This window comes from Tamandua tetradactyla, chromosome 17 (genome assembly GCF_023851605.1).
Source record: "Tamandua tetradactyla isolate mTamTet1 chromosome 17, mTamTet1.pri, whole genome shotgun sequence".
Lineage (NCBI taxonomy): Eukaryota > Metazoa > Chordata > Mammalia > Pilosa > Myrmecophagidae > Tamandua > Tamandua tetradactyla.
In genome coordinates this window covers 27,602,702-27,630,656 of record NC_135343.1, presented here as the reverse complement: position 1 = coordinate 27,630,656, position 27,955 = coordinate 27,602,702, and the positions used below count along the sequence as shown (strand labels likewise).

At 35.2% G+C, this 27,955-nt stretch overlaps 1 protein-coding gene across 4 annotated transcripts in view; it reads left to right on the top strand.

The window, feature by feature from the left end:
- CLHC1 (clathrin heavy chain linker domain containing 1) overlaps positions 1–27,955 on the top strand; it is a 132,581-nt gene that overhangs the window by 57,101 nt on the left and 47,525 nt on the right. For all 4 annotated transcript variants that reach the window (XM_077134263.1, XM_077134264.1, XM_077134262.1 and 1 more), the window contains 7 exons: positions 1,249–1,450; positions 1,563–1,675; positions 2,110–2,194; positions 3,568–3,674; positions 14,842–15,016; positions 20,068–20,270; positions 26,689–26,868. In XM_077134263.1, the coding sequence (XP_076990378.1) occupies positions 1,249–1,450; positions 1,563–1,675; positions 2,110–2,194; positions 3,568–3,674; positions 14,842–15,016; positions 20,068–20,270; positions 26,689–26,868 (1,065 nt within the window). The remainder of the gene's footprint in view (positions 1–1,248; positions 1,451–1,562; positions 1,676–2,109; positions 2,195–3,567; positions 3,675–14,841; positions 15,017–20,067; positions 20,271–26,688; positions 26,869–27,955) is intronic.

The following is a 27,955-nucleotide window of genomic DNA, read 5'->3' as shown; positions in this document are numbered from 1 at the left end:
AGGCCCCAACCCAGAACAGCTGGCTCAGAAACTCTAGGGGGCTAGAACCAGCACTGCATGTTTTAAGTTCTCTGGATTATTCTAATGTATTATATACTATGATACAGAAAAACTTGTGTATTAATTTCTACTGAGTATTGTTGATTCATGTTGATGTCAGCATTCATTGACTCCACATATTTGGTATAACACTCTTGTCATGTTTTTTAAAATTAGAGTACATTCAGAAATTTATCCAGGATGTTGAGGGTTTATATGATGAATGGGTAGAAGTGTAAATATCCACTATAGGAAAAAGAAGTACTTTCAGAGTAGATAACTGTATTCAAAATTTTAAGGAAAGAGTAGTTGTTTTTTGTTGTTTCGTTTAGAGGCAGAATTAATAGGTGGAAATTTTAGGAAGGCAGATTTGATCTCAGTGAAAGAGGGTGTGTCCTTAAGTAATGAGCTATTCCTTACCAGAGAATTTCAACTGAGGTTGAATTATCATCCTCCATTTGGTGGAAAGAGGGACTAGGTTCACTTTCCAATATGAAATTGTGATTAACAAACTACAAATAAGATACATATGAAGAAGTAACAGAATAACTGATAAATTGACTAAATGCTGAGAAGATTCAGGATAAGAGGATGATTAAAACCAAGTAGGATTAACGCAGGGAAGTTTCTAGAGGAGGAGAATTTTGAATTATGTCTTAATGGTGACAATTGGCCCTAAGTAGAAGGGAAGGCATTTGAAGTGTGTTTGGGTATGAACAGAGGGGAATGAGAGATGAGAGAACTGAAGATTTGCTAGGCATTCATAAATTTTTTGTTGGGGAGAATAAATAGATTACCTTGAGGTTGGTAACAGGAAATTTGGTTAGAGAGAAATCAGTTGACAGAAATCCTAAATTGCTAGGCAGAGACTCATGGTTTGACTAAGAAACAGTGATCAGTGACATTTAGGGGTTTGCAGGGTGTGATCATTTATTAAAGGTCAGTTTTTGGGAAAAAAATGTTTTTAGGATGTTAAGGTTTATGTATTCTCAGGACAACTAGTCTTCATTTGATGTTATGTCTAAAACTGCTAGTCATTAAGGTTATAAGCTATTTCTATTTATGCTCAATAAGCTATAAGTAAATGCTACCATTTCTGAATTATCTCTGAATGTAATGAACTATCTAGCCCATTTTGCTATGAATTGCTATTTGAGCCTGAGTCCCACAAATGGCTTGGGGGTTTTGATTTGTTCCCTTTTCCCTTAGGGATGACTCTCCAAGAGTCTGTCAATCTAGATGCTCTTACTAAATACTTGAAATATCTTGAAGATAAATATGCAGAAATTAAGCGAACTATGTTGATAAAATACATACCAGTTCAGAGGAAGGCTGATTTAGATGAGGAAATGATTATATTAATAAAACGACGTGATGCAGCTGAAAATCTGAACAAAGAGCTACAGTTTCGGTATGAAAGTTGATTGTATTTTTAAAGTTTGAAGCTTTCATTTGCTTATTATAATATTCCAGTGTTTGATTTTAGGTGCTCAGTATGTTGTTGATGTTTTTTATCTTTGTAGTCACCAAAGACTGCAGATTATTTCAAATGCACTGATTTCCTGGGTAAAATCTGATATGAACAGCTCATTTCCAGACTTCGTGGTACAAATTCAGAAAACCAGAGAGTTACATGGTAGTTATCTATATTTTTTAATTAGCACAAATAATGAAAAATATTATTTTTCTCCCAGAAACCTAAAAAGTGAGATTTTCCTCACATGAATTTTAAAGGAAGCCGAAATATACTTTTAGGTCTAGGTCCTTAATACTCTATGGGATTTTTCTCTCAACAGCTTCTGGACGGTTGGTAAATAAATAGACTTGGTGAGCCAAAAAGCTAATACCTGAAAATGTACCTGAGAATAAGGAGGAAAGGGACAAGGAGGTGACTAAGTTTAGGAAGAGGCTGATTCTGTTAGAAACCAAAGCATTCACTTGTTGGTAATAAATAAATGCGTGTACACATTTATTATTTATGATATATATATATTTATGGTATATATATTTAATACCTTCTATTGATATCTATCCTTAAATATCTTCTGATGATGCTTTCAATATTTACAGGTGACCAAGGCATAGTTGAAGAGTTACTTGAAGATGATCCAAACAGGGCAAAAGAAGCTAAAATTTTGCTTTACTACATTGAAAGGCAAATATTTTAAAAGCTTTGATTTTCCGTGTTAAAATGACCAAATTTAGCATCTTGATGAATCATAATCTTTAGTATCCGTTTCTTTAAAATTCTTCTCTCACAAACAAATTAAAAAATAAATTAGAATGAATAAATTAGAAATTTTTTTCATAGATTCCTTGTGAAAAAAATGTCAAGTTTATAGTCTAGTTTTTTTATATGAGGTAGGAGAATTACAGTGTTAATACAAGCTTTATTTATATTTTTCTTGCATTCCTTAGCCTTCAACCTCATGTTACAAAATGTTTTCAAGAAAATTTTAATTTTTTATATCTTCCAGCCTTTTCAGTCATTTTACATTTCCATCCTATGACATGTTATGAAAGTATGTGTCCCTAATATTATTATTTTATATAGTATGTAATAGAGGCTTAAAGTGATCTAAGACTATATTCCTTAAGAGGTTCATAGTCATGAGGTCAATATGTAATGAATATTATTTAATATTCCTGGTTTTATATATTTAACAGTTTTCAACTCTTGTTTTGTTTATTAATATAGTAAAAAGAAGGTAGAGATCCTTTTGTTTGTTTGTTTTTACACCGAAGCTTGTTTTGTTTCTATACTATATGCTTCTCTAAGTCTACGAGCTTTAGATATGAGGAAAAACTCCTTTTTGAGGTTGAATGTTTCATGTATTTTGCCTAATATTACTTCAGTGGCTTTCTCATTCTGGGTGGCACATTCCTTTGCAATACTTTATAAATTCTGCTCATTTAATTGTGAGGTAAGGTCTAATTTGGAGATCTTTTGCATAGGACGAGGAGTAGAGGTTTATGTTATCTTAACCATTACCATTCATTCTTGTGTTAGCCTAGGATTTAATTGAGAGTCTGATGCTTGTCCAAACAACATAAGGTTTTGAGTACCAAGGATACCTCTTGATCTCCATCTCAACAGTCTCTATGCCCAATTATTATTCTCCCCTAGGCTGAGCCTCCTCTGAGCAGATTGCCCTTCTCTCCCAATACTCGTTTTCATTTAGATATGATATGAGAGGGGAAAATCTGAGCTCATCCTAAATTTACTTCAAGTTCTTTCATTCTATTCTTTGTGGCTTCCTGGGAGTACTACACAAATAAAGTATAGGATCAGATTCAAAGGTCAGCTAGACAGTGAGAGTTTTTTTCTGAGGCTACAGAAAAAAAATCATTAGGGAAAGAACTGAAAGAACATATTGCAGAGTGAATGAATCTAGTTATAGTACTTTAGAGTTGTTTTTTGTTGTTTATTAATATATCACTATATTTAGTCTGTATTAGATATTTCTAATCAGTTTTCTTTCTGTGTATGTATATTCCATTATGCATTATAAAATGCAATGGCTATAGGTTCAGTGACTTAATCTCACTTGGTGAATATGAAAAGGCAGCTATTTTTGCAGCAAACAGTCCTAAAAGAATTCTTCGAAACATTGGCACAATGAATAAATTCAAGGGTAAGCATTTCTCTATGAACCTATATATGTGTACAACTTATGCTTTTTCTTTCTGACAGAGCAGAAAGAGTATTGAACTGGATATTTGAACTGGATATCTAAAGATTTAGGCTCTAGTCTCCTCTTCACCATTTTCTGTGTTTCTTTAGCTGTAACATTAAGGAATTTAATTAGATCTTTTAAATTAAATGATGAAATATTTCAAATATACGGGAAAGTTTGAAGACACACATAACATACGTAAACAGATTTAATAAATGTTAATTTATTTTGCCAGATTTGCTTCATTTCCTTTTTAAAACAGCTTTGTTGTGGTATAATTGACATAAATACAGCAAACTGTATATATTTAAAGTAAACAACTTGATAAGGTCTGATATGTTATATACCCATGAGATCACCACCCAAAAGTTTCCTCAGTAGTCCTTCTCTCCCAACCTCCCTTAGGTCTTTTGTATTTCTGCATATATTTTAGAATCAGCTCAATTTTTAGAAAAATCCTGCTGAGATTTTGACTGGAATTTCATTGAATCTACAGATTAATTTGGAAAGAATTGACACTGGACAATACTGGTTTCAGACCCAGTGTAACCATGGACACAATATGTCTCTCTGTTTATTTTGCTTTCTTAAAATTCCTCTCAGTAATGTTTTCGAGTTTTCAGTGTATAGGTCTTGCACATCTTTCGTCAGATTTTTCCCTATTTCATATTTTTTATACTATAGTAAATGACGATTTCCTATTGTTCATTGCTCCTATATAGAAAGTTTACTTTTGATTGTTGGTTTTGTATCATGCAACCCTGTTAACTCATTTATTGGTTCTAGTATTTTAATTATGCATTCCTTAGAATTTTTTACATAGATCATCATGTCATCTGCTAGTAAAGAGAATTCTACTTTTCCCTTTCCAATATAGATGCCTATTACTTCTTTTTCTTGCCTTATTGCACTGGCTAACTGCTCCATTGTAATGTTGAATAGAAGTGACAAGAGCAGATATCCTTGCCTTCTTCCTAATTTTGGAAATAAAGCATTTAGTCTTTCACCATTAAGTATGATGTTAGCAGTAACTTTTTCATAGATGCCCTTTATGAGGTTGAAGAAGTTCCCTTCTATTCCTGGTTGGTGAGAATTTTTACCAGGAACATATATTAGATTTGTCAAATATTTTTTCTTCATTTATTGTAATGATCATGTGTTTTGCCCTTTTTTTATTTTAAAAATATTTTTGTTGAGAAATCTTCACACACATACGATCCATCCATAGTAAACAATCAGTAGCTCACATCATCACATAGTTGTGTATTTATCGCTATGATCATTTTTAGAACATTTGCATCACTCCAGAAAAATAAATAAAAAGGAAACACTCACACATCCCAGACCCCTTACCCCTCCCTTTCATTGATCACTAGTACTTCAGTCCACCCAAATTTTCACTCTTTATTCCCCACCATTATGTATTTATTTTTTATCCTTATTTTTTTACTCATCTCCATACCTTGGAGAAAAGGAGCATCAGTCACAAGGTTTTCACAATCACATGGTCACATTGTGAAAGTTATATAGTTATGCAGTCTTCTTCAAAAATCAGGGCTACTGGAACACAGTTCAACGGGTACAGAACACCTCTGTCAGCTGGAATGGCATGTAGTTGGCGTCTGTTGGGGTCTTTGACTTCTGGTTTCAAACAGCTTTGAGGGCATTTTTTTTCTGCATCTCCAAATGTCTGGGTCTCGTTTTGGTCTGAGCTTTCTCTGAAATGTTTCCCTTTTTAAAGGATTCTAGAAAACTAATCAAGACCCAACTTGAATTGGTGGAGTCACATTTCCATCTAATCAAAAGGTCCCCCACAATTGGGCACACCGCCCAATTCTATTCAATTCCATTCAATTCAATTCTACTTCTATTACATCTCCATAGAAGTAATCTAATCAAAAGATCACACCCACAACTGGGAAACAATCTAATCAAAGGTTCCCACCCTAAACGATAGGTCTGGCCCCACAAGATTGGATCGAGATTAAAACTTGGCTTTTCTGGGGTACATAATGGTTTGAAATTGGCACAGTATACAATCACTGGCTCATAGTATCATTATATAGTTGTGTATTCATCACCACAATTAATTTTCAGACATTTTCATTAAGGAGTACTAGATGTTTGGGGTTTTCTCTTTTCTTTTCTCCTCTTCCTCCTCCTCCTCCTCCTCCTCCTCCTCCTCCTTCCCTCCCCTCCCTCCCTCCCCTTCCCCCTTCTTTCTCTTTCTCTCTCTGTATCTGAATGTAATGACTTACTTTAACTATATAAACATGGCAGAAGTGATGAAATATTAATTCCAAGATTTCATTATAAAAGATTGTGGCATCCATGTTGGGTGCTCATTCTTACTCGCTTACATTGATTGCTCTGAGGTAAGCTAGCCACCATGTCATAAAGCAGTCCTGCAGAAAGGCCCATGTGTATGAGCTTGGAAGTAGGTAGTCCCCATTTGAACTTTGAGATGACTGTAGACTCCTGAGATCCTGAGCCAGAACCTCCCTGCTAAACCACTCACAGATTCCTATAAACAGACCTATAGTTTCTGTTTATAATAAATGTTTGCTGTTTTTAGTTGCTAAATTTTGAGGTAATTTGTTACGCAGAAATTGATGACTCATAAATTTATATATACGCATTTACCATTCCCAATGCTCTTTATTTCTTCCTTCAAATCTGAATTTCCTGTGTTATTATTTTCTTTCAGTCTGAAGAACTTCATTTGGTATTTGTTATAATATGGGTCTGCTAGAGATGAATTTTTCTCAGATTTTATTTACTTGAACATGTCTGTTCCACCTTCATTTTAAAATAACATTTCTGTTAGATATGGAATTCTAAACTGACAGCTCTTTTTTTTTCCTCCTTCAGCATTTTGAAGATATTATTCCAGTGTCTTCTGGAATGTTTCTGAATGTTTCATTGTTTCTGATGAGAAGTCAACATTATGCTTATCATTATTTCTCTGCATGTAATATGTCTTTTATTTGGTTGCTTTTAGAGTTTTTCTCTCTCTTTTTTTTTAGCATTTTGATTGTGATAGACGTGTGGTTTTCTTTGCACTTATTGTGTTTATATTTTACTGAGCTTCTTGATTCAGTGAGTTTTTGGTTTATGTCAAATTTCAAAAATTTCAACCAATATTTTCTCCTCTCCTCCTGAGACACTAGCTACATATATGTTAGCCATCTTGGTATTGTCCCACAGATCACTGAGCCTATGATTTTTCTGCCTATCCCACCGTAATCTTTTTTGTTTACTCTGCTTCAGTTTGGATTATTTCTTTTGAGTGATGTTCAGATTCTCAGTTCCTTTCTTATGCATGAGTTATTCTGCTCTTTATCCCACTCAGTGATTTTTTAATTTTCAGGTATATATTTTCAATTCTAGGATTTCCATTTGTAAAGAGTTTCCAAATTTCTTCTAAAATTCCCCAACTCACATCCACTATATCCACTTTTTTTCTGATAAAATCTTTAATGTATAATTATTTCTAAAACTTTTTCTGTTAATCCCAATATCTGTATTATCAGTGGACTTCTTTCTGTTTATGCTTACCCTTGAATATAGTTCACATTTTCCTGATTCACATGTCTAGTAATTTCTCATTGTCTACTGGATATTGAGAGAGATAGAGCCAGAGGTTCTGGATTTGGCTTCTTTCCTCTGATGAGTGTTTGTTTTTGTTCTAGGATCACCTTGTTCTGTCAGATCACCTTGATCCTCTGGACTTTTGTGCCTTGTTAGACAGGTCTGTTTTTATTTTCCCTTTGCCTCAGGCACAGCCTTTAATCCTGTGACATGGCCTACCCTAAATGTGCCCCTTCTGAGGTTCTGTTGGAAAACTCAAGATGTTAACCAAGCCTCTCTAACATGGAATGACTTCAGTTCTAAACTCTTTTTCTCCAGTACCAGTCAGGTTCTGAATTCTCTGCTTAGTTCTTTAACTTTCCAGCTGCTATTTTCCACTGTGTTCTTTGAAGTCTCCCACTGTTTATATGTAGTTTATGAGTCAGTCATGGATTTGTGGGAGCTTTTTTTTAAACAAATTTTGGGGGCTTCTTTCTGTTTTTACCACTGTTTTGTGATTTCTCCCTTCAAGTTCCAGGTGCTGTGACATCTCCAAACTTTAAAAGACTTTCCTATTCAGTAAAATTACTTTTTTGCTTCATCTCTATCTTCCATGTTGGGGAATGTACTTTGAGGAAAAGTAGTCTAAATATAAATTTACTCCAGTACGTCACTCTTCTTTCATGGTTGTTTCCGCTCTAGTATCTGTCTCCTTTCATTTGCTGTCCACTGCTTTCACATGGTTCTTTTTTATATTTTATTCAGAATTTATAAATATTATTAGTAGGAAGTTAGTCTAATAGAAGATGTGGCAGTTAGATTCAGTTGTCAACTCGGCCAGGTGAAGGCACCTAGTTCTGTTGCTGTGGATATGAGCCAATGGTATGTAGATGTCATCTGTTGCTGATTACATCTGCAGTCGGCTAGGAGGTGTGCCTGCTGCAATGAATGATGTTTGACTTAATTGGCTGGTGCTTAAATGAGAGAGCTAAACATAGCACAGCCCAAGCAGCTCAGCATACTTCATCTCAGCACTCTCAGCTCAGCCCAGGCCTTTGCAGATGCAGAAAGAAAACCCTGGGGAGAGTTGTTGGAACCTAGAGGCCTGGAGAGAAGGCCAGCAGAGATCACCCTGAGCCTTCCCACATAAGAAAGAATCTCGGATGAAAGTTAGCTGCCGTTCCTCTGAAGAACTAATGAAATAAATCCCCTTTTATTAAAAGCCAATCCGTCTCTGATGTGTTGCATTCCAGCAGCTAGCAAACTAGAACAGAAGGTATTCAACAATTACTGGGCATTCATCCTTAGAATTTTAAATTATAATTAATTTAAGTTTTACCATTTCATTTTTTATTTTAAATGGGTTTGTGTCTTCCATTATATCTTTGATTTTTCTTAATCCATTAAGCTTTTTTTAATCCATTAAAAATGTATTACCATAAAATACATTTATTTTATGGTAAGTACAACATACTATTTGAAGGTGCCTAAATCACATACTGTTTAACAAATTATTATGAAGTAAACTCTGTTGTAAGCAACACCAAACCAACAAATTAAAAATGCCTATATTATAAAATTAACGTCTAGCAACTTGTATATAATAAAAATAGTAAGGAGAGATAAGAAAACCATTAGCACATATAAATAAATACATATTTACACAAGCAAAGAGAATATGTGCAAAACTACAACATGTTCATTCTGTAATTGATATCTATGGCTTCCTTCTATTACTCATTTCCTATTTTCCTTGCTGTGAGCCAGAATCTTAGCTGTTGTAATTCCTTACCTGGTGGAGTGACTCCACCAGGTGATTCCTTCGAAGCCGTTGGTCGGCTGGACACCGACTCAGACTTACTAAAAGATCTGAGTCCATAGTTGACTGCCTTTTTGTTGGGGGGGTGGTGCATGGTCGGAGAAGCAAACCTGGGTCTTCCACATGAAAGGCGGGCATTCTAACTACTGAACTACCCATCACCCTTAACCTGCTTTTTTGATGGCTGCTTTAGTTTTCCCACTAATCTTTACTATTGGACAAGGAAATACTAAGGGGCACCCGGAGAATCCCCTGTAATTAAGACATAGTCTTCCTTGCCCCATTATGTAGCAGCAACCAATTTCCTCCTTGATAATCCAGATCAACCAGTGAAGCCTGTCAAATAAGTCCTTGTTCAGTGGCATAAGGAAACCAAAATGGCTAGATGTCAGTCTTATCTAACTCAGTGGAACCATTATTGTGTCCCTTAATGGAAGTATTCCCTCCTTGGGAACTAAGACTTCCAAGCTAGTAGAGCTCAAAGTTGCCAGGCATGGGAGCAAAAGTTCTGCAAGTTGGTTAACTGTAATATTGGAAAAAGCCACTCCCATTTCTACCTCTTGATCCTGGACCCTTGTAAAAAAAAAAAAGAGAATGTGTATATTCAGTTTATCTCCTTATCTGAAAGTATAATTGGGTTAATCTTAATCAAATTGTGTGTTAATCTAAAGTATATTTAAGAAATCTTGTCTCTTTTGCCATTGTTCTAGTTTGCTAGCTGCCGAAATGCAGTATATCAGAAACGGAATGACTTTTAAAAAGGGGAATTTAAAAAGTTGCTAGTTCACAGTTCTAAGGCCATGAAAATGTCCCAGTTAAAGCAAAGTCTATAGAAATGTTCAATCTAAGGCATCCAGGGAAAGATACCTTGATTCAAGAAGGCCAATGAAGTTCAGGGTTTCTCTCTCATCTGGAAAGACACGTGGCGGACGTGGCGTCATCTCCTAGCTTCCTCTCCACCTCCCTGGGTGGCATTTTCTTTTTTCATCTTCAAAAATCACTGGCTGATGGGCTCTGCTTCATGGTTCTACAGCGTTCTGCTCTCTCAGAATCTCATATCTTTCTCTCTTGTCATTCTCTAGCTTTTTCCAAAGTCCTTCTTTTAAAGGATTCCGGTAAAACCAATCAAGACCCACTGGAATGGGTGGAGACACATCTCTACCTAATCAGGTTTAATACCCACGCTGATTGAGTTACATCTCCATGGAGATAAGCAAATTAAAGTTTCCAGCATACAGTACTGAATAGGGATTAGAAGAAACAGCTGCCTTTATAAAATGGGATTAGGATTAAAACGTCACTTTTCTAGGGTACATAAATTATTTCAAATCAGCACAGCCATCATGAAGGACATAGAATGACATTAAATTTTGGTTTGGAAGCACAATGCATCTGTTTCAATTTTATCTCTACCCTAGATTTGTGTTGAGTTCTTTGTGCAAGCTAATTAATCTGCTTGAACCTCAGTTCTGTTATTTAGAAATAAAAGTGATAGCAATACCCACCTTATAGGGTCATTGAAAAAATCCATTTGATAACCAAAAAACAATACACAAGCTTTAGGGGTTTCAACAACCTCCTACTTATTCAGAATTAATTTTATTCACAATATATCATATCTGAGACTCAAGATATGTAAGCAATCAAAGTAGATATTACAAATTCTCTGCTAAAATTCATATATTTTATTAGTAGACCCTCAGTTGGAATCATTTTTTAAATTTCATACCTGGTTTTATCAAGCTTTGGTATTCTATGTAAATGGATCATTGAAAAAGCTAGACCTGAAAGAGTACAAAACAAAAGATAACTTCAGTCTTTTTCAAAAACATTTTTTATTGTAAAATATAACATTTATACAAAAAAAAGCAACAAGTTTCAAAGTATATTGTAACAAGTAGTTATAGGACAGATTTTAGAGTTCAGTCTGGGTTACAGTTCCACAATTTTAAGTTTTTCCTTCTAGCTGCTCCAAGACACTAAAGACTATAATGACTCAGCAGTCATACTCATTTGTTAAACCCTATCTTCTCTGTTATAATTCCTCCTTTTCCCTTGATCTTTCTCCCACTAACTTTTTCATGTTGGAAAGGGGTGTTGGTAATATGGGATAATATGGGAGCATCGTTGCCTTTTAAGAGAGCTGTGTTGACTTTCCCATGTCTGTAACTAGAAAATATCTTGGTAAATCACGTACCTCTTTTCAGTCACTTTTAGATATTAAGAGTTTTATTTTTAAGTACTAAAAAGTCTGGTCTAAACTAATAGAAACTATAATCTCTTGTTTAACTTAAAATTTCTGCTCCTTCCCTGTTTGGATCTGATTTGACTCAAGAACCTATAGAAAGTAAGACCTGTTTGCTTTTACTCTTCCACTTCCCCTACTCTAATCACTAGGCAGCTTTTGGGTGGGGGCTAAGTAAGAAGCAGAAATGGTCTCATTTAAGTATAATAATCTGGCAGTGATAAACTGCAGTGATAATCTGGCCTTGGGGCTTCCTGGATGTGGCAGATGCCTGATGCAGTCTTTAGTTGGTGGGCTTTAGTCAGTAGTTTTACTAATCTTTCCTTTCTGGAGACTTTGTACTGAGTCTTTTATTGACTCAGGATGTATTGCTTTGGCTAGTTGCTTATCACCTCTTTCTGGCAGTATGTACCCTCAAAGACTTTTAATTGGGGTCATTTGGTCTTGTATGCAGAAGTCTTTGGTAGGACCTTTTTGAGACAACTCCAGTCCACCTAACCTTCTGTGGGGTTTCCTTCACCCTTGAGGAGCATACTGTCTTGTGGAAGTAGAAGTTGCTCATCCTCCACCTCTTTCTAAACTGTCTCTCACCTTTAAACATTTCCAGGCAAATATCAGGCACTGGTCTCTGTGTTCTCCAGTTTCTAAGACACACGTGTCTAGATGATTTCTTAAAAATTTCCTCATTTGACTTTGATTCAGTAAAAATCTTGATAATAAGATGGATGCTAAATTTATTTTCTGATAGCAGGGGAAGAAAATCTGATGGATTCATATAGAATTCCAACTGTCTTCACCCTGGATGTTCAAGCTGTGGGTGTATATACAGTTGAAATAAAGAGTCATGCTAATTTAGAATTGAAAAACTCTAATTCCTTACTGGCTGTGCCTACATGTAAATTTCAAAATCTTAATTTATCATTTTCATTGGATTATTGTGAAAGTCAAGTGCATCAGACGATTGGATACCTCTGAATATCCAATTTTGTATTTGTTTCATTTGATTGATCATAGAGCAGTATAGTTTGCGTTAGGAATTTTGATCTCTGTATATCTGCAACTGCATCTTTTGTTTTCTCTGTTCATATCGTGGTTTTTCTTTGGCCATGTGTGCCAGTTTGAAGCTGTTATATACTCCAGAAAAGCCATGTCCTTTTTCTTGATCCCGTCTTCTGGGGGCAGCCATGTTTCTTTAATCCTGATTTAATATCGTAGGGTGAAAACCTTTGATTAAATTGTTTCCATTGAGATTAACCCACTACGTTGTGGGTGTGGTCTTTTGATTAGATGGAGATGTGACTCCAGTCATTCAGGATGAGTCTTGGTTAGTTTACTAGAGTCCTTTAAAAGGTGAAACATTTCAGAGGAACCTCAGATGCAGGTACTTTGGAGAATAGTTGCTTCAGTGCCAACACAAACCCAGATGTTTCGAAGATGCAGGAAGTAAATGCCTCCAAGGAAGCCGTCTTAAACCAGAAGCCAGAGACTCCATCACATGCCAGCCACATGCCTTCCCAGCTGACAAAGGTGTTCAGGACCCATTGGTCAAGGCATCTTTCTCTGGATGCTTTAGTTTGGACATTTTTATGACCTTAGAACTGTAACTTGCAACTTAATAAATTCCCTTTATAAAAGCCATTCCATTTCTGTTGTATTGCATTCTGGCAGCTTTCTCAAACCAAAACATTATTGCAGAAATGTACCATTTCCAGGAGAATCTAGCATTTTTATTCTTTGTTGAGGGAGCATCTTTCTACTCTGCCTCGTGTGGTGGTATGAGGGGAAGAAATACAGCACACTAAGCTCTCTTAACTGAAATCTCTCAACTGTCTTCTAATTACTCTTCTTTTATACAGCTTAGATGTGACTGTGGACTAATGATGCCTGAAGTAACTTTTGTCTCTTACCACTTACCCTCTCTCTTTAGGCCCCTCTAGGCCCTAAAACTAGGCCCCATTCTTTAGAATATAAGGACACTTAACATCCTTTATTCTTAGCTTTGGAGCTTAAATTGAAACGGAGGTCAAGGTAAAGTCCCATTTGAAAAAAAAATCTATTCTTCCATTGTATGGGAGCTCTGAAACAACAAATTAGTTGGATGGCAAAGGATGCTAGAAATAAGCACATAGATGGCAACAAGAAGTGACAAAAGCAGTGAAGGGGAGAGGAAAACTATAAAAAGCAGATCTAAGAACTCAGAAAAGTATGGTGTCTGGCACCATTTAATATCAAGATACATAACCCTGCCTACTTAATTCCTCCAACAGAAAACATTGTATAATAATTAGTATTCATATACCATATGAATGGCATGTATTAAGATATTGATTAGGAAGAAAATTAACTATTAAATCTTTGTTTTAAGAACTCAAGGATTCATAATATTTTATAGGAACATTTTATTCAAAATTCTTAGACTTGTTAGTACTTTAGTGAGTAAGCCTCAGTTATCTGGTAAATCACTTCATGTAGAATCTTTATTCTGCACAAATGAAATTCTTTGATGAGTCATTACTTAAAACTGTTGAATAGAATTTTTAATGTTGAATAATACTTTTTAACTGAGCCAGTAAAGTCAAAATATTCCATAAAATGAGAGTACTTTGTAACACTGGTAATATTGTTTCTTTCTCCTGCCCATTCAAATTTTTATCTGAAGTTCCTAATAGTAATTATTCCTTATGTAACTGTTTATAGTTAAAAAAGAATAGGGTATAAGAAATCTGGTAATTCAGAACTGTACTAATATTTTCATGATGAACCCAAGTACAGAAAATGTTCTAATTTTTTATTTTGAAGTTTGAGATTTTTTTTACTGCAAAAGAAGTTTTGATAGTTTTTTGTCACAAAGGATAAATAATGATTAATTCTTGTTTGTGTGGTAGATTACACTGAATTTTTTATGATTCAGAGATTGACTTTTGTAATCTCAACAGAGATGAGCTGTGTTAGTTTCCTAGGGCCATTAATACAAACTTGAAGGCTTAAAATAACGGAAATGTATCTTTCACAATTCTAGAGACCAGAAATCTGAAGTCAAGGTGTCAGCAGGGTTAGCTCCTTCTGGAGTCTCTAAGGGAGATTTTTTTTTTTTTTTGGCCTGGTCAGGTTCTGGGAATCAAACCCTGGTCTCTGGCATGGCAGGTGAGAATTCTGCCGCTGAGCCACCATTGCACTACCCTTCTGAGGGAGATTCTATCCTATGCTTTTCTCCTAACTTCTAGAAGCTGTCAGGAATCCTTGATATTCCTTTGCTTGTTGAAGCATCACTTCAGTCTCTGACTGTCTTCATATGGCATTGATGTTTAGTCATTATCCAGATAATAAAGTTTAATCCATAAATACTAGTTGAAAATTACAAATGTGTTAAGTAATTTAAGATTATTAAAGTTTTTAGAAAATGCGAAAAGAAATAGAATATGTAATAATATGAAATAAAAGGCAAACTGTATCACTTAAAATATCTGATGCAAAACTTTTTCTTCCTGTAGCTGTTGGAAAAGTTAAAGGAAAACCTCTTCCATTACTATTATTTTTTGAGGCTCTCTTTGGCACAAGTCAAGCTTTCAGACGTCCCGTTGATGCAGATTTAACACTGGAAGGAATCAAATGTGGATTATCTGAGAAACGGTTAGATTTGGTTATCCATTGGATTACCCAGGAAAGGTAAGCAAATTTAAGCTTTTAACTTAATTTTGACAATTGTTTAAAAAGTTGTTTGTTTTCAAAATTTGAATACTTTTCTCATCAATACATTATTTGAACATTTAATTCAGGTCCCTATTGCAATTAATCACTCAAAGTATTTACAAAGCATTCATGTAATAACAGGGGCCAGTCATAATGAGACCAGGAGGGGATTCATGGCAGTTAGCAAGACGATTCATGACCATTGAGCAGTAAGGATAGAGAGGGATTGACTAGTATTATACCACTGGGAGGGAGGAGACAAGAACCTGGTTCCAGACAGGCTGTGAGTACGAGTAAGGGGTAAAGAGCCCAGGAGACAACATGTAAGAAGGGTATGGGTCAAATTTACAAACCATCAAGGATAGGCAGGAGCTGCTTCTTAGGACCAGGTCTTAGCATAGATTGGCACATTTGTACCAGGGCTGTTTTAGATTAGATTCTCTAGAACCAGAGCCAGAAATTTGGGTACACATGACTGAAAGAGGGATGGCTTCTCAAGAAAAAGCTGTAGGAAAGCAAGTGAAATAGGATAGGGAAGGAGAAAGAGCCAAGTAAGGGTGTAGCCTCAGGCAAAGTCTAGCCTTGGCCTGATCCTTAGGGGGAGGGCTCTGGAGCATAAACCACACACTGGAGACAGCAGGCCAGTCGTTTGTACCTCTGTATCTGTCAGTGCATAAACTCCTGGGCAAGGTGGCTCCCACCAGCCAAGGGAATTCTGCAAAGAAGGGGAACAGCTGTAAGCCATTAGCAGTCAGTCTTTGAGCAGCTGGGGAAGGGTTCCCTGTCCGCTGAGGAGGGTTTGGACAGGACACCAAAATGGTATCGACTTCAGTCAACCCTTTGCAGGAGACAGACTGATTTGCTTCTCACATTAAGTTCACTCAATCCAGGCACAATTTTTTTTAGAATTCCGTAGTCATAATTCCTGGGGAAACTTACAAGAAGAGGTTTAGTAGGTTGAATTAGAACCTCTGTTGCTACAATTGGTTCCAGGGTTGTATCTTTATATATATACATATATATATATATATATATATACACACACACACACATAACTTTATATATATATAAATATATATATAACTTTATTATGGGGTATGGGGGTGCAAATGATTAATGCTGTTAAGTGAGACTGGTAATGCCGGGTTTTAGGGCTTATGTGGCCTAGGAACCATCTGGAAGTTTTGTGTCTGAGAAATAGACTTAATGAGTGAAACTTTTATAGAATCTCAGATAGAGACCTGGGTATTCTTTTTTTTTTTATTTTTATTTTTAAACTTTAATTTGCATTTATTTTATGATGGATTTATTCCCAAGCCATAAGTTTTTGTTTCTTCAGTTTCTTCTGGGATATCTTTTTCTTCTGTGCAACCTCCTCTTCTGGTTTAGGAACAATTTGTTCTTTTTCAGTAAAGATCATCTCAGTGTGGCAAGGGGAGCTCATGGATGGGCTGATCTGACCATGAGCTCTATAAGTCCTGTGGTGCATCTCAGGAACTTTGTTCACCTATATGTGCTCAATGACCGGAGAATTTACATTTAAATCCTTAAGTTCAGCATTACTCTCTGCATTTTTAAGCAAGTGCAACAAAAATTCAGTGCTCCTTTTGGGCCACCAACCCTGCATCCAGTGCCACTGTTTGGCCTGGACACACCTACCAACACCACCATTGTAACAACGGAACGGCACACATTGCTTCTGTGAGTGACATCTTTTACAAATATGGTGGCTTTTTGAGTATGCATACCCTTGACGAGAGCCCTGGGTATTCTTTAGGGTTTACAGGAATGCTTTTGGTTGGGGCTTGGCATACCATGTCAATTACCAATATTTAGCTGAAACTTGCATATGAGTAACCTTCAGACTAGCTTCTCAACTCTAGGCAAATTGATTTTTGACAAGGGTACCAAGTCCACTCAATTGGGAAAAATAGTCTCTTTAACAAATTGTATAGGGAGAACTGGATAATCATGTGCAAAAGAGTGAAAGAGGTTAACTGTATTCGTTTGTTCAACTGCTGGGATGCGATATACCAGAAATGGAATGACTTCTATAAAGGAAATTTAATAAGTGGAAGTTTACAGTTCTAAGGCTGAGAAAATGTCCAAATTAAGGCACCAACAAGAGGTTACCTTCACTAAGAAAAAGCTGATGCTGTACAGAACACCTCTGTCAACTGGGAAGGCAAGTGGCTGGCATCTGCTTGTCCTTGTTCCTAGTTCTGTTGCTTCCAGCTTCTGATGTCAGTGTTTTCCTCTCTAAGTGTCTGTGAGCCTTCACTTAGCTCCTCTGGGACACAGCTCTGGGTTCTAGCTTGCTTAGCATCTCACGGGAAGGTACATGGCGATGTTTGCTGGGCTCTGCCTATGTCTAGGCAGCTCTCTCTCTGTCAGTACTACATGCCTCTGTCAGCTCTGAAGCAACTATTCTCCAAGCATCTGCATCTGTGTCAGCTCTGAACACTCTCCAAAATGTTTCCTCTTTCAAAGGGCTCCAGTAAACTAACCAGGACACCTGGAGAGGATGGAGTCACATCTAATCAAAAGGTCACCTCCACAATTGGGCATGTCATCTCTCTGTAGAGATAATCTGATCAAGAGTTTAAACCCTACAATATTGAATCAGGATTAAAATAATTGGCTGCCACCACAAGATTGGATCAGGATTAAAACATGGCTCTTCTGGAGTATATGAGAAATTGAAACCAGCACATACACCATATACAAAAATTTTCTCAAAATGGTTCAAAGAACTCATATATATGAACTAGGACTGTAAACTCGGAGGAAAATGTACGGAAGCTTCTTCAGGATCTTGTGTTAGGCAATGTCTTCTTAAACTTTACATTAAAAGCACAAGTACCAACAACAACAAAATAGATAAAGGGGACCTTATCAAACTTTAAAACTTTTATGCACCAAAGGACTTTATTGCAAGAGTGTAAAGTCAGCCTACTCGATGGGAGAAAATATTTGGAAACCACATGTCCAATAAGGGTTTAATATTCAGAATATATAAGGAAATCTTACAACTCAACAAGAAAAAGACAATCCAATAAAAAAATGAGCAAAATACTTGAATAGACATTTCTCCAAAGAAGATATACAAATGGACAATAAACACATGAAAAGATGCTCGACATCATTAGCTATTAAGGAAACACAAATCAAAACCACAATAAGATATCATTTTGCACCCACTAGAATGACTACTAGTTAAAAAAACAAAACAGAAAACTACAAGTGTTGGAGAGGACCTAGAGAAATAGATACCCTCATTCATTGTTGGTGGGAATGTAAAATTAGGCAGCCACTGTGAATGAAAGTTTGGCAGTTCCTCAGAAAGCTAAGTATAGAATTTTCTTATGACTCAGCAATCCGTCTACTAGGTATATACCCCAAAGAATCGAAATCAGGAATTCAAACTGATATTTACACACTGTTATTTATAGCGGCATTATTCACAATTGTCAAAAGATGGAAGCATTCCAAGTGTTCATCAGCCAATATACGGATAAAGAAAATGTGATGTTTAAATAATAGAATATGGGCGGGCCATGGTGGCTCAGCAGGCAAGAACGCTTGCCTGCCATGCCAGAGGACCCGGGTTCGATTCCTGGTGCCTGCCCATGTATTAAAAAATAAATAAATAAATAAAAAATAATAGAATATTATCCAGCCATAAAAAGGAATGTAGTCTTGATACATGTGGCAATATGGATGGACCTTGAAGACTTATGTTGAGTGTAATAAGCCAGACACAATAGGACAAATATTTTATGATCTCACTTATATGAAATAATTAGAAGAAGCAAACTTCTAAAGTTAGAATCTAGAATATGGGTTACCCAGGGGCTAGATTTGGGTAGGAAATGGGGAGTTAATGCTTAATTTGAACAGAATTTCTATTTAGGTTGATTGTAAAGCCTTTAAAGAGGACAGTAGTAATGGTAGCACAATTTTGTGAGTGTAATTAACAGCACTGAAATATAAATGTGAATGTGGTTAAAAGGCAAAATTTTAGGACATATATATGTTACTAGAATAAAAATTAAGTGTGAAACATAGGATTATAAACACAATGAACCCCATTATAAATGATGAATTGCAGTTAATAGTACAACTATAAAAATATTATTTCATGAATTATAACAAATGTACCACACTAATGCAAGGTGTTAATAATAGGGTGGTATATGGGGGAAAATGCATCCTAATGTAAGCTATGGACTGTAGTTAGTAATATAAAATTAATATTCTTTTATCAATTATAACAAATATACCATCCACCTATAGCAGAGTACTAACAGTGGGGGGTATACTGGAATGCTGTATTTTTTACATGATTTTTCTGTAAACCAACAACTTTTCTAATTTAAAAAATAAATAAATGCTTTACAAGTATCAGTTCTATGAACTGCAGACATTGCTTCTCAAAGAGGAATAGCATCCTCTGAAATGTTAATTTTGTAAAGCTAATCTATATTTAGCACTAAGCAAATACCATGTTTGTATTTAGTGATTGTGTATTACCTTTATTTTGGACTTAAAGAATATCTAAAATCTGATTTATAATCAAATGTGCCTTAATTTGCTAGTGGAGTTAAGTATATTTTCTTTCTTTATGAACTGAATTTTGTTGTCATTGTGATTAACATTTCATAAGTGTTTACATTCTAGAGGGTTAAGAATCTAGACAACTGCAGAGAACATTGAGACCCTGAATTATAAGATAATTTTTGTTTACATTGTAATTTTAAATCCCGTCAATCTTTTCAGGAAAGTTTTAACCTTATTTGTGGATTTTTAAAAAAAACTTGAGCTCAGCTTGACCAAAATGTCTTCCCCCAATCAAGGTGTCTTGATTGTTTTTGCTCTTGTTAAATCTTAGATATGCTTAATAACTCCTATATCACTAATTACTATTAACAGTCCAGTTCTACCATGCTGAATTTTCAAATATTTTAGAGTTTCACCCGCTCATCAAGAACTTTACAATGTCTACCTTATTGATTGGCTTTCTCTAGGCTGACATTTTCTGAGGCACTTGGGGATGTGATTTGTGATTATGGGGAACAGGATACTTATAACAAATCCAAGTGCCTGGCTTTAGCGCAAAGGATCTACAGTGCATGTGGCCTGCACAAGAAAGTTCTTCTTTGCCTGTGTAAACAGGGCCAAATTCATTGGGCCATGGATTACATACAACAATTCAAGGACTTCACTTCTGGTATGTTGAAAAAACCTGCTTATTCCTATACATTCAAATTAATTGTAAGATCACCTATGATTACAGGCGATATGCTAAACGTTATAAAATAGATTTTACATATACTGTTAAGTAGGCGATTTCTTTTGTAGTTTTCAATGAAAATAATTCAGCTGGAGCTGCTCAATTTTCATGCTAGATATTGAGATACATTCAGTGTATAAACATTTAATAACTGGGCATTGGGTATTTCTGGTAGTATGCCAATTTACAGATAAGTTTAGTGGTTGTGCTGGACCATGCCACTTGAACATTTTTTTCTTTAAAACAGCTGAACTTATTTGACATATTGAATAATGTTCTGAACTGATTATATGCATTAGAAATGAAAAATCAGTGAAATAATTCAAATAAATGAAATAATGTTCATTTCAAAATTTTATAACCCTTGGGTTACAATTAAGCAGTGATCTGAGAGAATTGTGGACTTAAGGTTGACTTTGGTTGAATGAGCTGTACTCTTTTTAATGTATCTTGTTGGGAGGTAATCTTGATGTGCAGGTCGTCCTGACATCTCTCCATCTTCCAGGACCATGTCAATCCTGATTTGTAGGCTATGTATCCCAGTTCTAAGAAGCTGGAAAATGGAGCCAAACATAGCAATTTTAGGTCACATTTTTCTAGGAAAAATGGTCTTTCATTGTGGTTGAATCCCAATCATTTTTTGAAGAATAAATTGACATACTTAGAATCTATGTATTTTTAAAAGTTAGTTTTTAAAACATTCATTAGTATAACAGCATGATTGACATTATCAGTGTAATAATAACTATTATTTAAGTTTTTACATGTCTTATCTCACTTAATCCTTATGGTAACTCTATGAAGTAGGTTTTTTTTTTAAATACAGTTTTATTGAGATACACTCACACATTATACAAACCATCTGAAGTATACAATCACTGGCTCACAGTATCTTTACATAGTTATGCATACATCCCCACGATCAATTTTGGAATATTTTTGTTACTCCAGAAAGAAAATAAAAATAAAAAATAAAACCCAAATTCTCCCATATCCCTTATCCCTCCCCCTCCCCAGCCACCCATTGACCCATAGTATTGGTGTGGTATATTTGTTAACTGTTAATGAAAGAATATTAAAATATTACTGTTAACCATAGTCCAACAATAGGTACACTTTTCCCCATGTATCCATCTATTTTTTTAACATTTGTTCCCCCTATTATTTATTTATTTTAATCCATATGTTTTACTCATCTGTCCATACCATAGATAAAAGGAGCATCAGACACAAGGTTTTCACAATCACATAGTCACATTGCGAAAGCTATATCATTACACATTCATGTTCAAGAAACATGCCTACTGGAACACAGCTCTACAGTTTCAGACACTTCCCTCTAGCCTCTCTAATCCACTTTAAACTAAAAAGGGGATATCTATATAATGCATAAGAATAACTTCCAGGATAACCTCTCAACTCTGAAATCTCTCAACCACTGACACTTTATTTTGTCTCATTTCTCTCTTTTCCCTTTCAGTCAAGAAGGTTTTCTCAATCCCTTGATTCTGAGTCCCAGCTCATCCAGGATTTCTGTCCCACGTTGTCAGGGAGGTTTACACCCCTGGGAGTTATGTCCCATATAGAGAGGGGGAGGGTATTGAGCTTGCTTGCTGTGTTGAGAGATAGTCCACACCTGAGCAACAAAAGAGATTCTCTAGGGGTGACTCTTAGGCTTAATTTTAACTGGGCTTAGCCTATCCTTTGCAGGGGTAAGTTTCATCGGAACAAACCCCAAGATTCAGGGCTCAGCCTATTGATTTGGTTGTCCCTACTGCTTGTGAGAATATCAGGAATTCTCCAAATGGGGAAGTTGAATTTTTCCCCTTTCTCACCATTTTCCCAAGGGGACTTTGCAAATACCTGTGAAGTAGGTTTTGCTACTATCCCTATTTTATAAATGATAAAAACTATGTTTCCATAGTTTAGATAAGTCACAGAAAGGTAATTTGCCTTTTGTCACATGGTGACAGGGACAAAATCTGTCATAGTATGTATTATTTGATATTTGTTGAGTGATTTACATATTTTATTATTATTATCTAATTATAAAAGGGCTGTGTTTATTAAATTTTATTTATTCTGTAGTTAATCAAGGTTTAGGCTTGGAATATAGGTTTTAAATACTCATGGAATTATTATTGAATGAAATGTGAATTTTCTTTTTTGCTTGCAAAGTTTGCTTCTCACAAATGCAGTGAAGCATTGACTCACTGTTGTTTTATGTTCCTCTAATAGTGCATTACACTCTAAAATAACTAAATTTACATTATAATAATTTAAGGAGTGATAACTATCCTATTTAGTAAGAACCTTGATATTTTTCTTCAGCATTTATTTAGTACAAGGCCAGAAAATAAAAATGATAATAAATGAGAAAAATTAGACTTAAAAGATAAAAACTATGTTTAAAAAATCACTGCTTAGGGTGGTGCACCAGTGGCTCAGTGACAGAATTCTTGCCTGCTGTACTGAAGACTGGGGTGGTTCAATTCCTGGGACCTGCCCCTGTAAAAAAGAAAAAAAATCGCTGCTTATTTTACTTTTTAGTGAGAAACAGCAACAGTTATCATCTTTGGTGTTGGGGCAGATTCAGTACATTAATACTTTTTGGTTTAAGAAAGAAATGTTCAATTTTAGATTTAGACTAGCTTCTTTACATTTATAAATTAAAAATCAAAACAAAAGCAAAAAGAAACAAACAGAAAGAGAAGCCAGAAAAATCCTCCAAAAGTCTTTTTTGCCGAAAGTATACATCTGACTAATGAGCATACATTTTAAAGTAAAGATTCTTTTTTAGATTTTGCCCTATAATAAATTCTCTCCTAGTAAAGCCTGAAATGACTTAGCTTGTTCATTCTCCCCTTTACCATTAAGCAAGTGAATGCACTAAGTATCTATCTGGAAATTGGGTTATTCTAGTTAAGATGCTGTCCAACTTTTTGGTCTTAGGTCTTCTTTAGACCTTAAAACTATTGAGGGTCCCAAAGAGCTTTTCTTTATGTGGGTTATATCTATTGATATTTGTCATATTAGAATTAAAACAAAATGTAAAAATATTTATTAATTCATAAAATAACAATAATAAACATATTTTTATGAAAATAACTATGTTTTCTAACAAAACAATTTAGTGGAAAGAGTGCTATTGTTTTATATTTTTGAAATCTCTGTAATGTCTGGCTTAATAGAAAAAGATGGATTTTTTTTCATATCTGCTCTGGTATTCAGTCTCCTGTAATATCACACGTTATGTAGCTTCTGGAAAACTCCATTGTATATTTGTGGGAGAATAAGAATGAAAAAGGCAAATAGCATCTTAGTGTCTTTATGCAAATAGTTTTGACTTTGTGAACTCCAACTGTACTTTGAGAACTGCTGAAGTTCTAGATACTAGTGAGTTAAACAGATAAATAGGCCCTTACAATCTTATTGAAAGAGGACATAATGAGATAGAAAAATGATTAATAATATGTGCAAGTCAAGGAATAAGGAAGTGGATTCTGAAATGTAGTAAATGGGGTGAGCTAGGGAGTGGGGGTCATTATGGTATTTAGATTTGGGCACCTTTTAATTAGAGAGTGTATCTTTCATATGACTTAGTAAATATTAGTTAATTAATCAATTCATAAAGAAGGTTAATTAATCAATACCAGATTGAATGAAATAGAGAGATGGGTAAAAAAGCTAAATAATGCAGAAGTGTTGGAGGCTGGGTGGTGGTTTAGAAATAAGCTTTGCCTTAGTAAAGGCCAGTTTCGGTTACCCAAATAATAAACTGCTACATCTCTAGAGAATTACCTTCATTTCTTTTTTTTTTAATTGTTTTACTTACTTGGTATGGAATTATATTCTGCTATTCCTTGTGTTTCTTCTCTTACCATTTCTCTCTAGGTCTGTGTCTATTTGTGAGTATGTGTGTGTATACACACATGTATATATGGTATATGTATGCACAACATAAGACATATACATATATAATATTTTGGGTATGGGCAGCACTGTAGATTGGTAATGGATTGGCTTTTGGGGGTCAGACTTCTGCTTTTTGCTATCTATGTAATTCCAAGAGAATTAACTTCTCAAAGCCTATTTCCTTCTTTGTAATAAGGGAATAATAATATCTCATATTCTAAATATTAAATGCAGTGATTTAATACATATATATTCCCAGCACAGTATACATTTGTTTAGTAAATAATAAATTACCTTGTATATTGAGTTTCAGAGAAAAATTATGTTTATGATAGTTCTTAAAAGACTCTCAGAAATTATTCTGAAAATTACCTCTGTTGACCCAAGAAGAATATTTTAATTTTAAAAATTTAAGAATTAAAATTTTGGACTACAAATCATAATTGAGCTTTAAATTACCTCAGTAGTTAACTCTAGTAGACTAACCCATACGAAATTGTTCTTTTTGTAGACCCCAAATTGTCTATATTGGCAACTTCATATGGTTCAATGTATAGCTACTTGAACTAGCCAATGGCTTTTTAAAATCGTCAGTTTAGAATTTATAAATACTTAGTATTTTTTGGAAAAAATGTTATTAAGCCCATTTTTGTATGTAAGGCACAGCAAGAAAGACAATAGACACAAGAATTTGGCCCAGGTATAAGTAACAAGATACAGACAAACATAAAAATATTAGATGGAACCTTAGAAGTTATCTCCACCACTTTTCAGATGCAGAAGCTAAAATCGCAATGAGTAAGTGTTCTAGTTTGCTAGCTGCTGGAATGCAATATTACCAGAAATGGAATGGCTTTTTAAAAAGGGGAATTTACAGTGGTCAGCAAGTCAGAGGAGGAGCCGGCAGGAGTGTGTAAATGTGAGATGAAATGTCTTGATTGTACCTGTTTGTGGTTTAGCTTTGTATTTAAAACAAACAAAAGCAAAGGAAATAAACTTGAAAATTGTTTGTCATCATAAAAACAAAACAAAAAATTAAAATATTTATTGCCAGGCAAAAAAAAAAAGGGGGGGGAATTTAATGAGTTGCTAGTTTACAGTTCCAAGGCCGAGAAAACGTCCCAATCAAAACAAGTCTATAGAAATGTCCAATCAAAGGCATCCAGGGAAAGATACCTTGGTTCAAGAAGGCCGATGAAGTTCAGCGTTTCTCTCTCAAGTGAGAAGGCACAAGGCGAACAGGCTCAGGGTTCCTCTCTCATCTGGAAGGGCATATGGCAACCATGGCATCATCTTCTAGCTTTCTCTCCTGTCGGGAGGCGTTTTCCTTCTTCATCTCCAAAGGTCACTGGCTGGTGGACTCTCTGCTTCGTGGTGCTGCAGCATTCTCTGCTCTCTCTGAATCTCTCATTCTCCAAAATATTTCCTCTTTTATAGGACTCCAATAAACCAATCAAGATCCACCCAAGTGGGTGGAGACATGTCGTCCCCTAATCCAGTTTAATAACCATTCTTGACTAAATCACATCATCCAGGGAGATGTTCTCATTACAGTTTCAAACATACGTATTAAATAGAGATTATTCTACCTTTATGAAATGGGATTTATATTAAAACATGGCTTTTCTTAGGGGGGCATACTTCCTTTCAAACCAGCACAGTAAGTAACTTTATGAAACCGTTATTAGAATTCAGGTTTCTTGATTGCCAGTCTAGTTCTTTTCTATTCTATCACATCTCTTTTCATTATAGTCTATATTAATTTGTCCTCTGCTATGACAAATACCACACAACGATTTTGGTTTAACAACAGGAATTTATTGTCTCAGGCTTTCAGAGGCTAGAAGGCTTGCTTCCTTCTGGGGTTGGTGGTCTTCCAGTGAGGGGCTGCCACAATCCTTGGGGTTCCTTAACTTGAATACCTACTTCATGTCACATGGTGATGTCTTTTCTCTTCTGGGTTACTGCCGACTTCCTGCTTCTCCCGGTGTCCTTCTCTGATTCTGGCTTCCAGTTTCTTTCTCTTTATTAGACCTCCAGTAGTCCAGATTAAGACACAACCTCATTAAATTGGGCCATACCTTCACTAAAAATGGTATCTTCAAGTGAGCCTATTTACAATGGATTCACACCCACAAGAATGTGGATTAAGATGAAGAACATGTCTAAATTGTGGCACATAATTCAATCTACCACACTGTCCTTTGATAAGCTATTTTTTTTTCTTGTGACCTTTGTTATGTCTTCCTTTGTTTGATTTTTGTTGTGTGGAGCATAGTTTTCTTGTTTGGGTTGGGGTTTGTGTTAAAGTGGGGCATTGAGAAGTTTGGAAGGATTGGATAAAGAAGTGCTGATTGGGAGGAATAGGTATTAGCTCGTCTCAGTTTCTTGCTGATTTGCCATATCAGGAGGTTTAGACAGTTTTTCATTTTTTTTTCAGATGACCTGTTGCAGCTAATAGTGTTATGTCCCCAAACAGAATTAATTGAGTGCCTCACTAAAGAATGGAATGGAAAACCACCATCTTTGTCTTTTGGTCTTGCCATACTTCATCTGTTTTCTGCAGATATGAAAAAAGTTGGCATTAAGCTACTTCAAGAAATTAGTAAAGGTGGGAAAGGTAAGTAGAGTAAAATGCTGTTGTGGAAGAAACAGTAATGGGTTGTTTAGGAGTCAGAAAAAGAAGTTGCTGGTCACAATTGAAATACTTGGACAACATTGTGGGGAAGGTTTAAGGTTATTGTGTATGAATTAATTCAGATTTTCTATTTTATTCCTCAACCAAATATATGCATATATTCACTCTGAACCTAATTCTGCCATGTGGTCAAGAATATCTAATCAAATCTCACTTTTTTCCTTTCTTTCAGTAATTTAATGTAGAACTTGAGCAGACAACTTTTTAAAAAAGTATTGAATAGTGTCAAGGAAAGAATAGTATATACTCCATAAATTACATGAAAACATATTTTGGAAGACAATTTTATACTTTGAAATTATCACTACAGATATCAACTAAAATATTTTATTTGATAGTAAAATAATTATCATGGTAGAAAGAAAATAATAGTAATGATGATATTCGAAAAGGAGATACTCTTTCACAAAGTCTCATAAGTAATGCAGGTACTTATGAAATGTTCCATAAAAATATATATCCCAAAGACAGTCATTATCATTGATTTTCAAAAATAAACAATATTATTAGATTTATTTTATAAACAAAATCCTTCTTTTATTTCCTTTAGAAAGATATTTGTTGATTAAGAGGTCTCCATCTAGAGATAGGATGATGGATTTACCAAAGAGTTTCTCAAGCCTCTGGGTCAGCACTACTAGGATTGTGAAAACTAGATCTTTTGGCCCTCAGTTGATAGTTTCCAGGGGTGCCTTTTAGACTCCCTAGAAATCAGTAAATAAGGCTGATTCTACCCCTTTACATTTTGAGATTCCTGCTTTGCAGCCTTCAACATCTGGTATCTTACCAGGAAGGAGGTGAGTAGAAGAGTGTGGAATGTGAGAAATGGTAGAGGATTGTGAAAAGGTTAATGACAAAGGAGGAGGAAATGAAACAGAAATTTGAGTACCTACCATGAGCTGAACTAAGCACTCTAAATGTCATTAATCATGTGGGAATCAGGTGAATTTTAATAGTAATAGATTTGAAATGATGTCCCTTTCTATTTGTGAAGAATCATTGAGTGTAG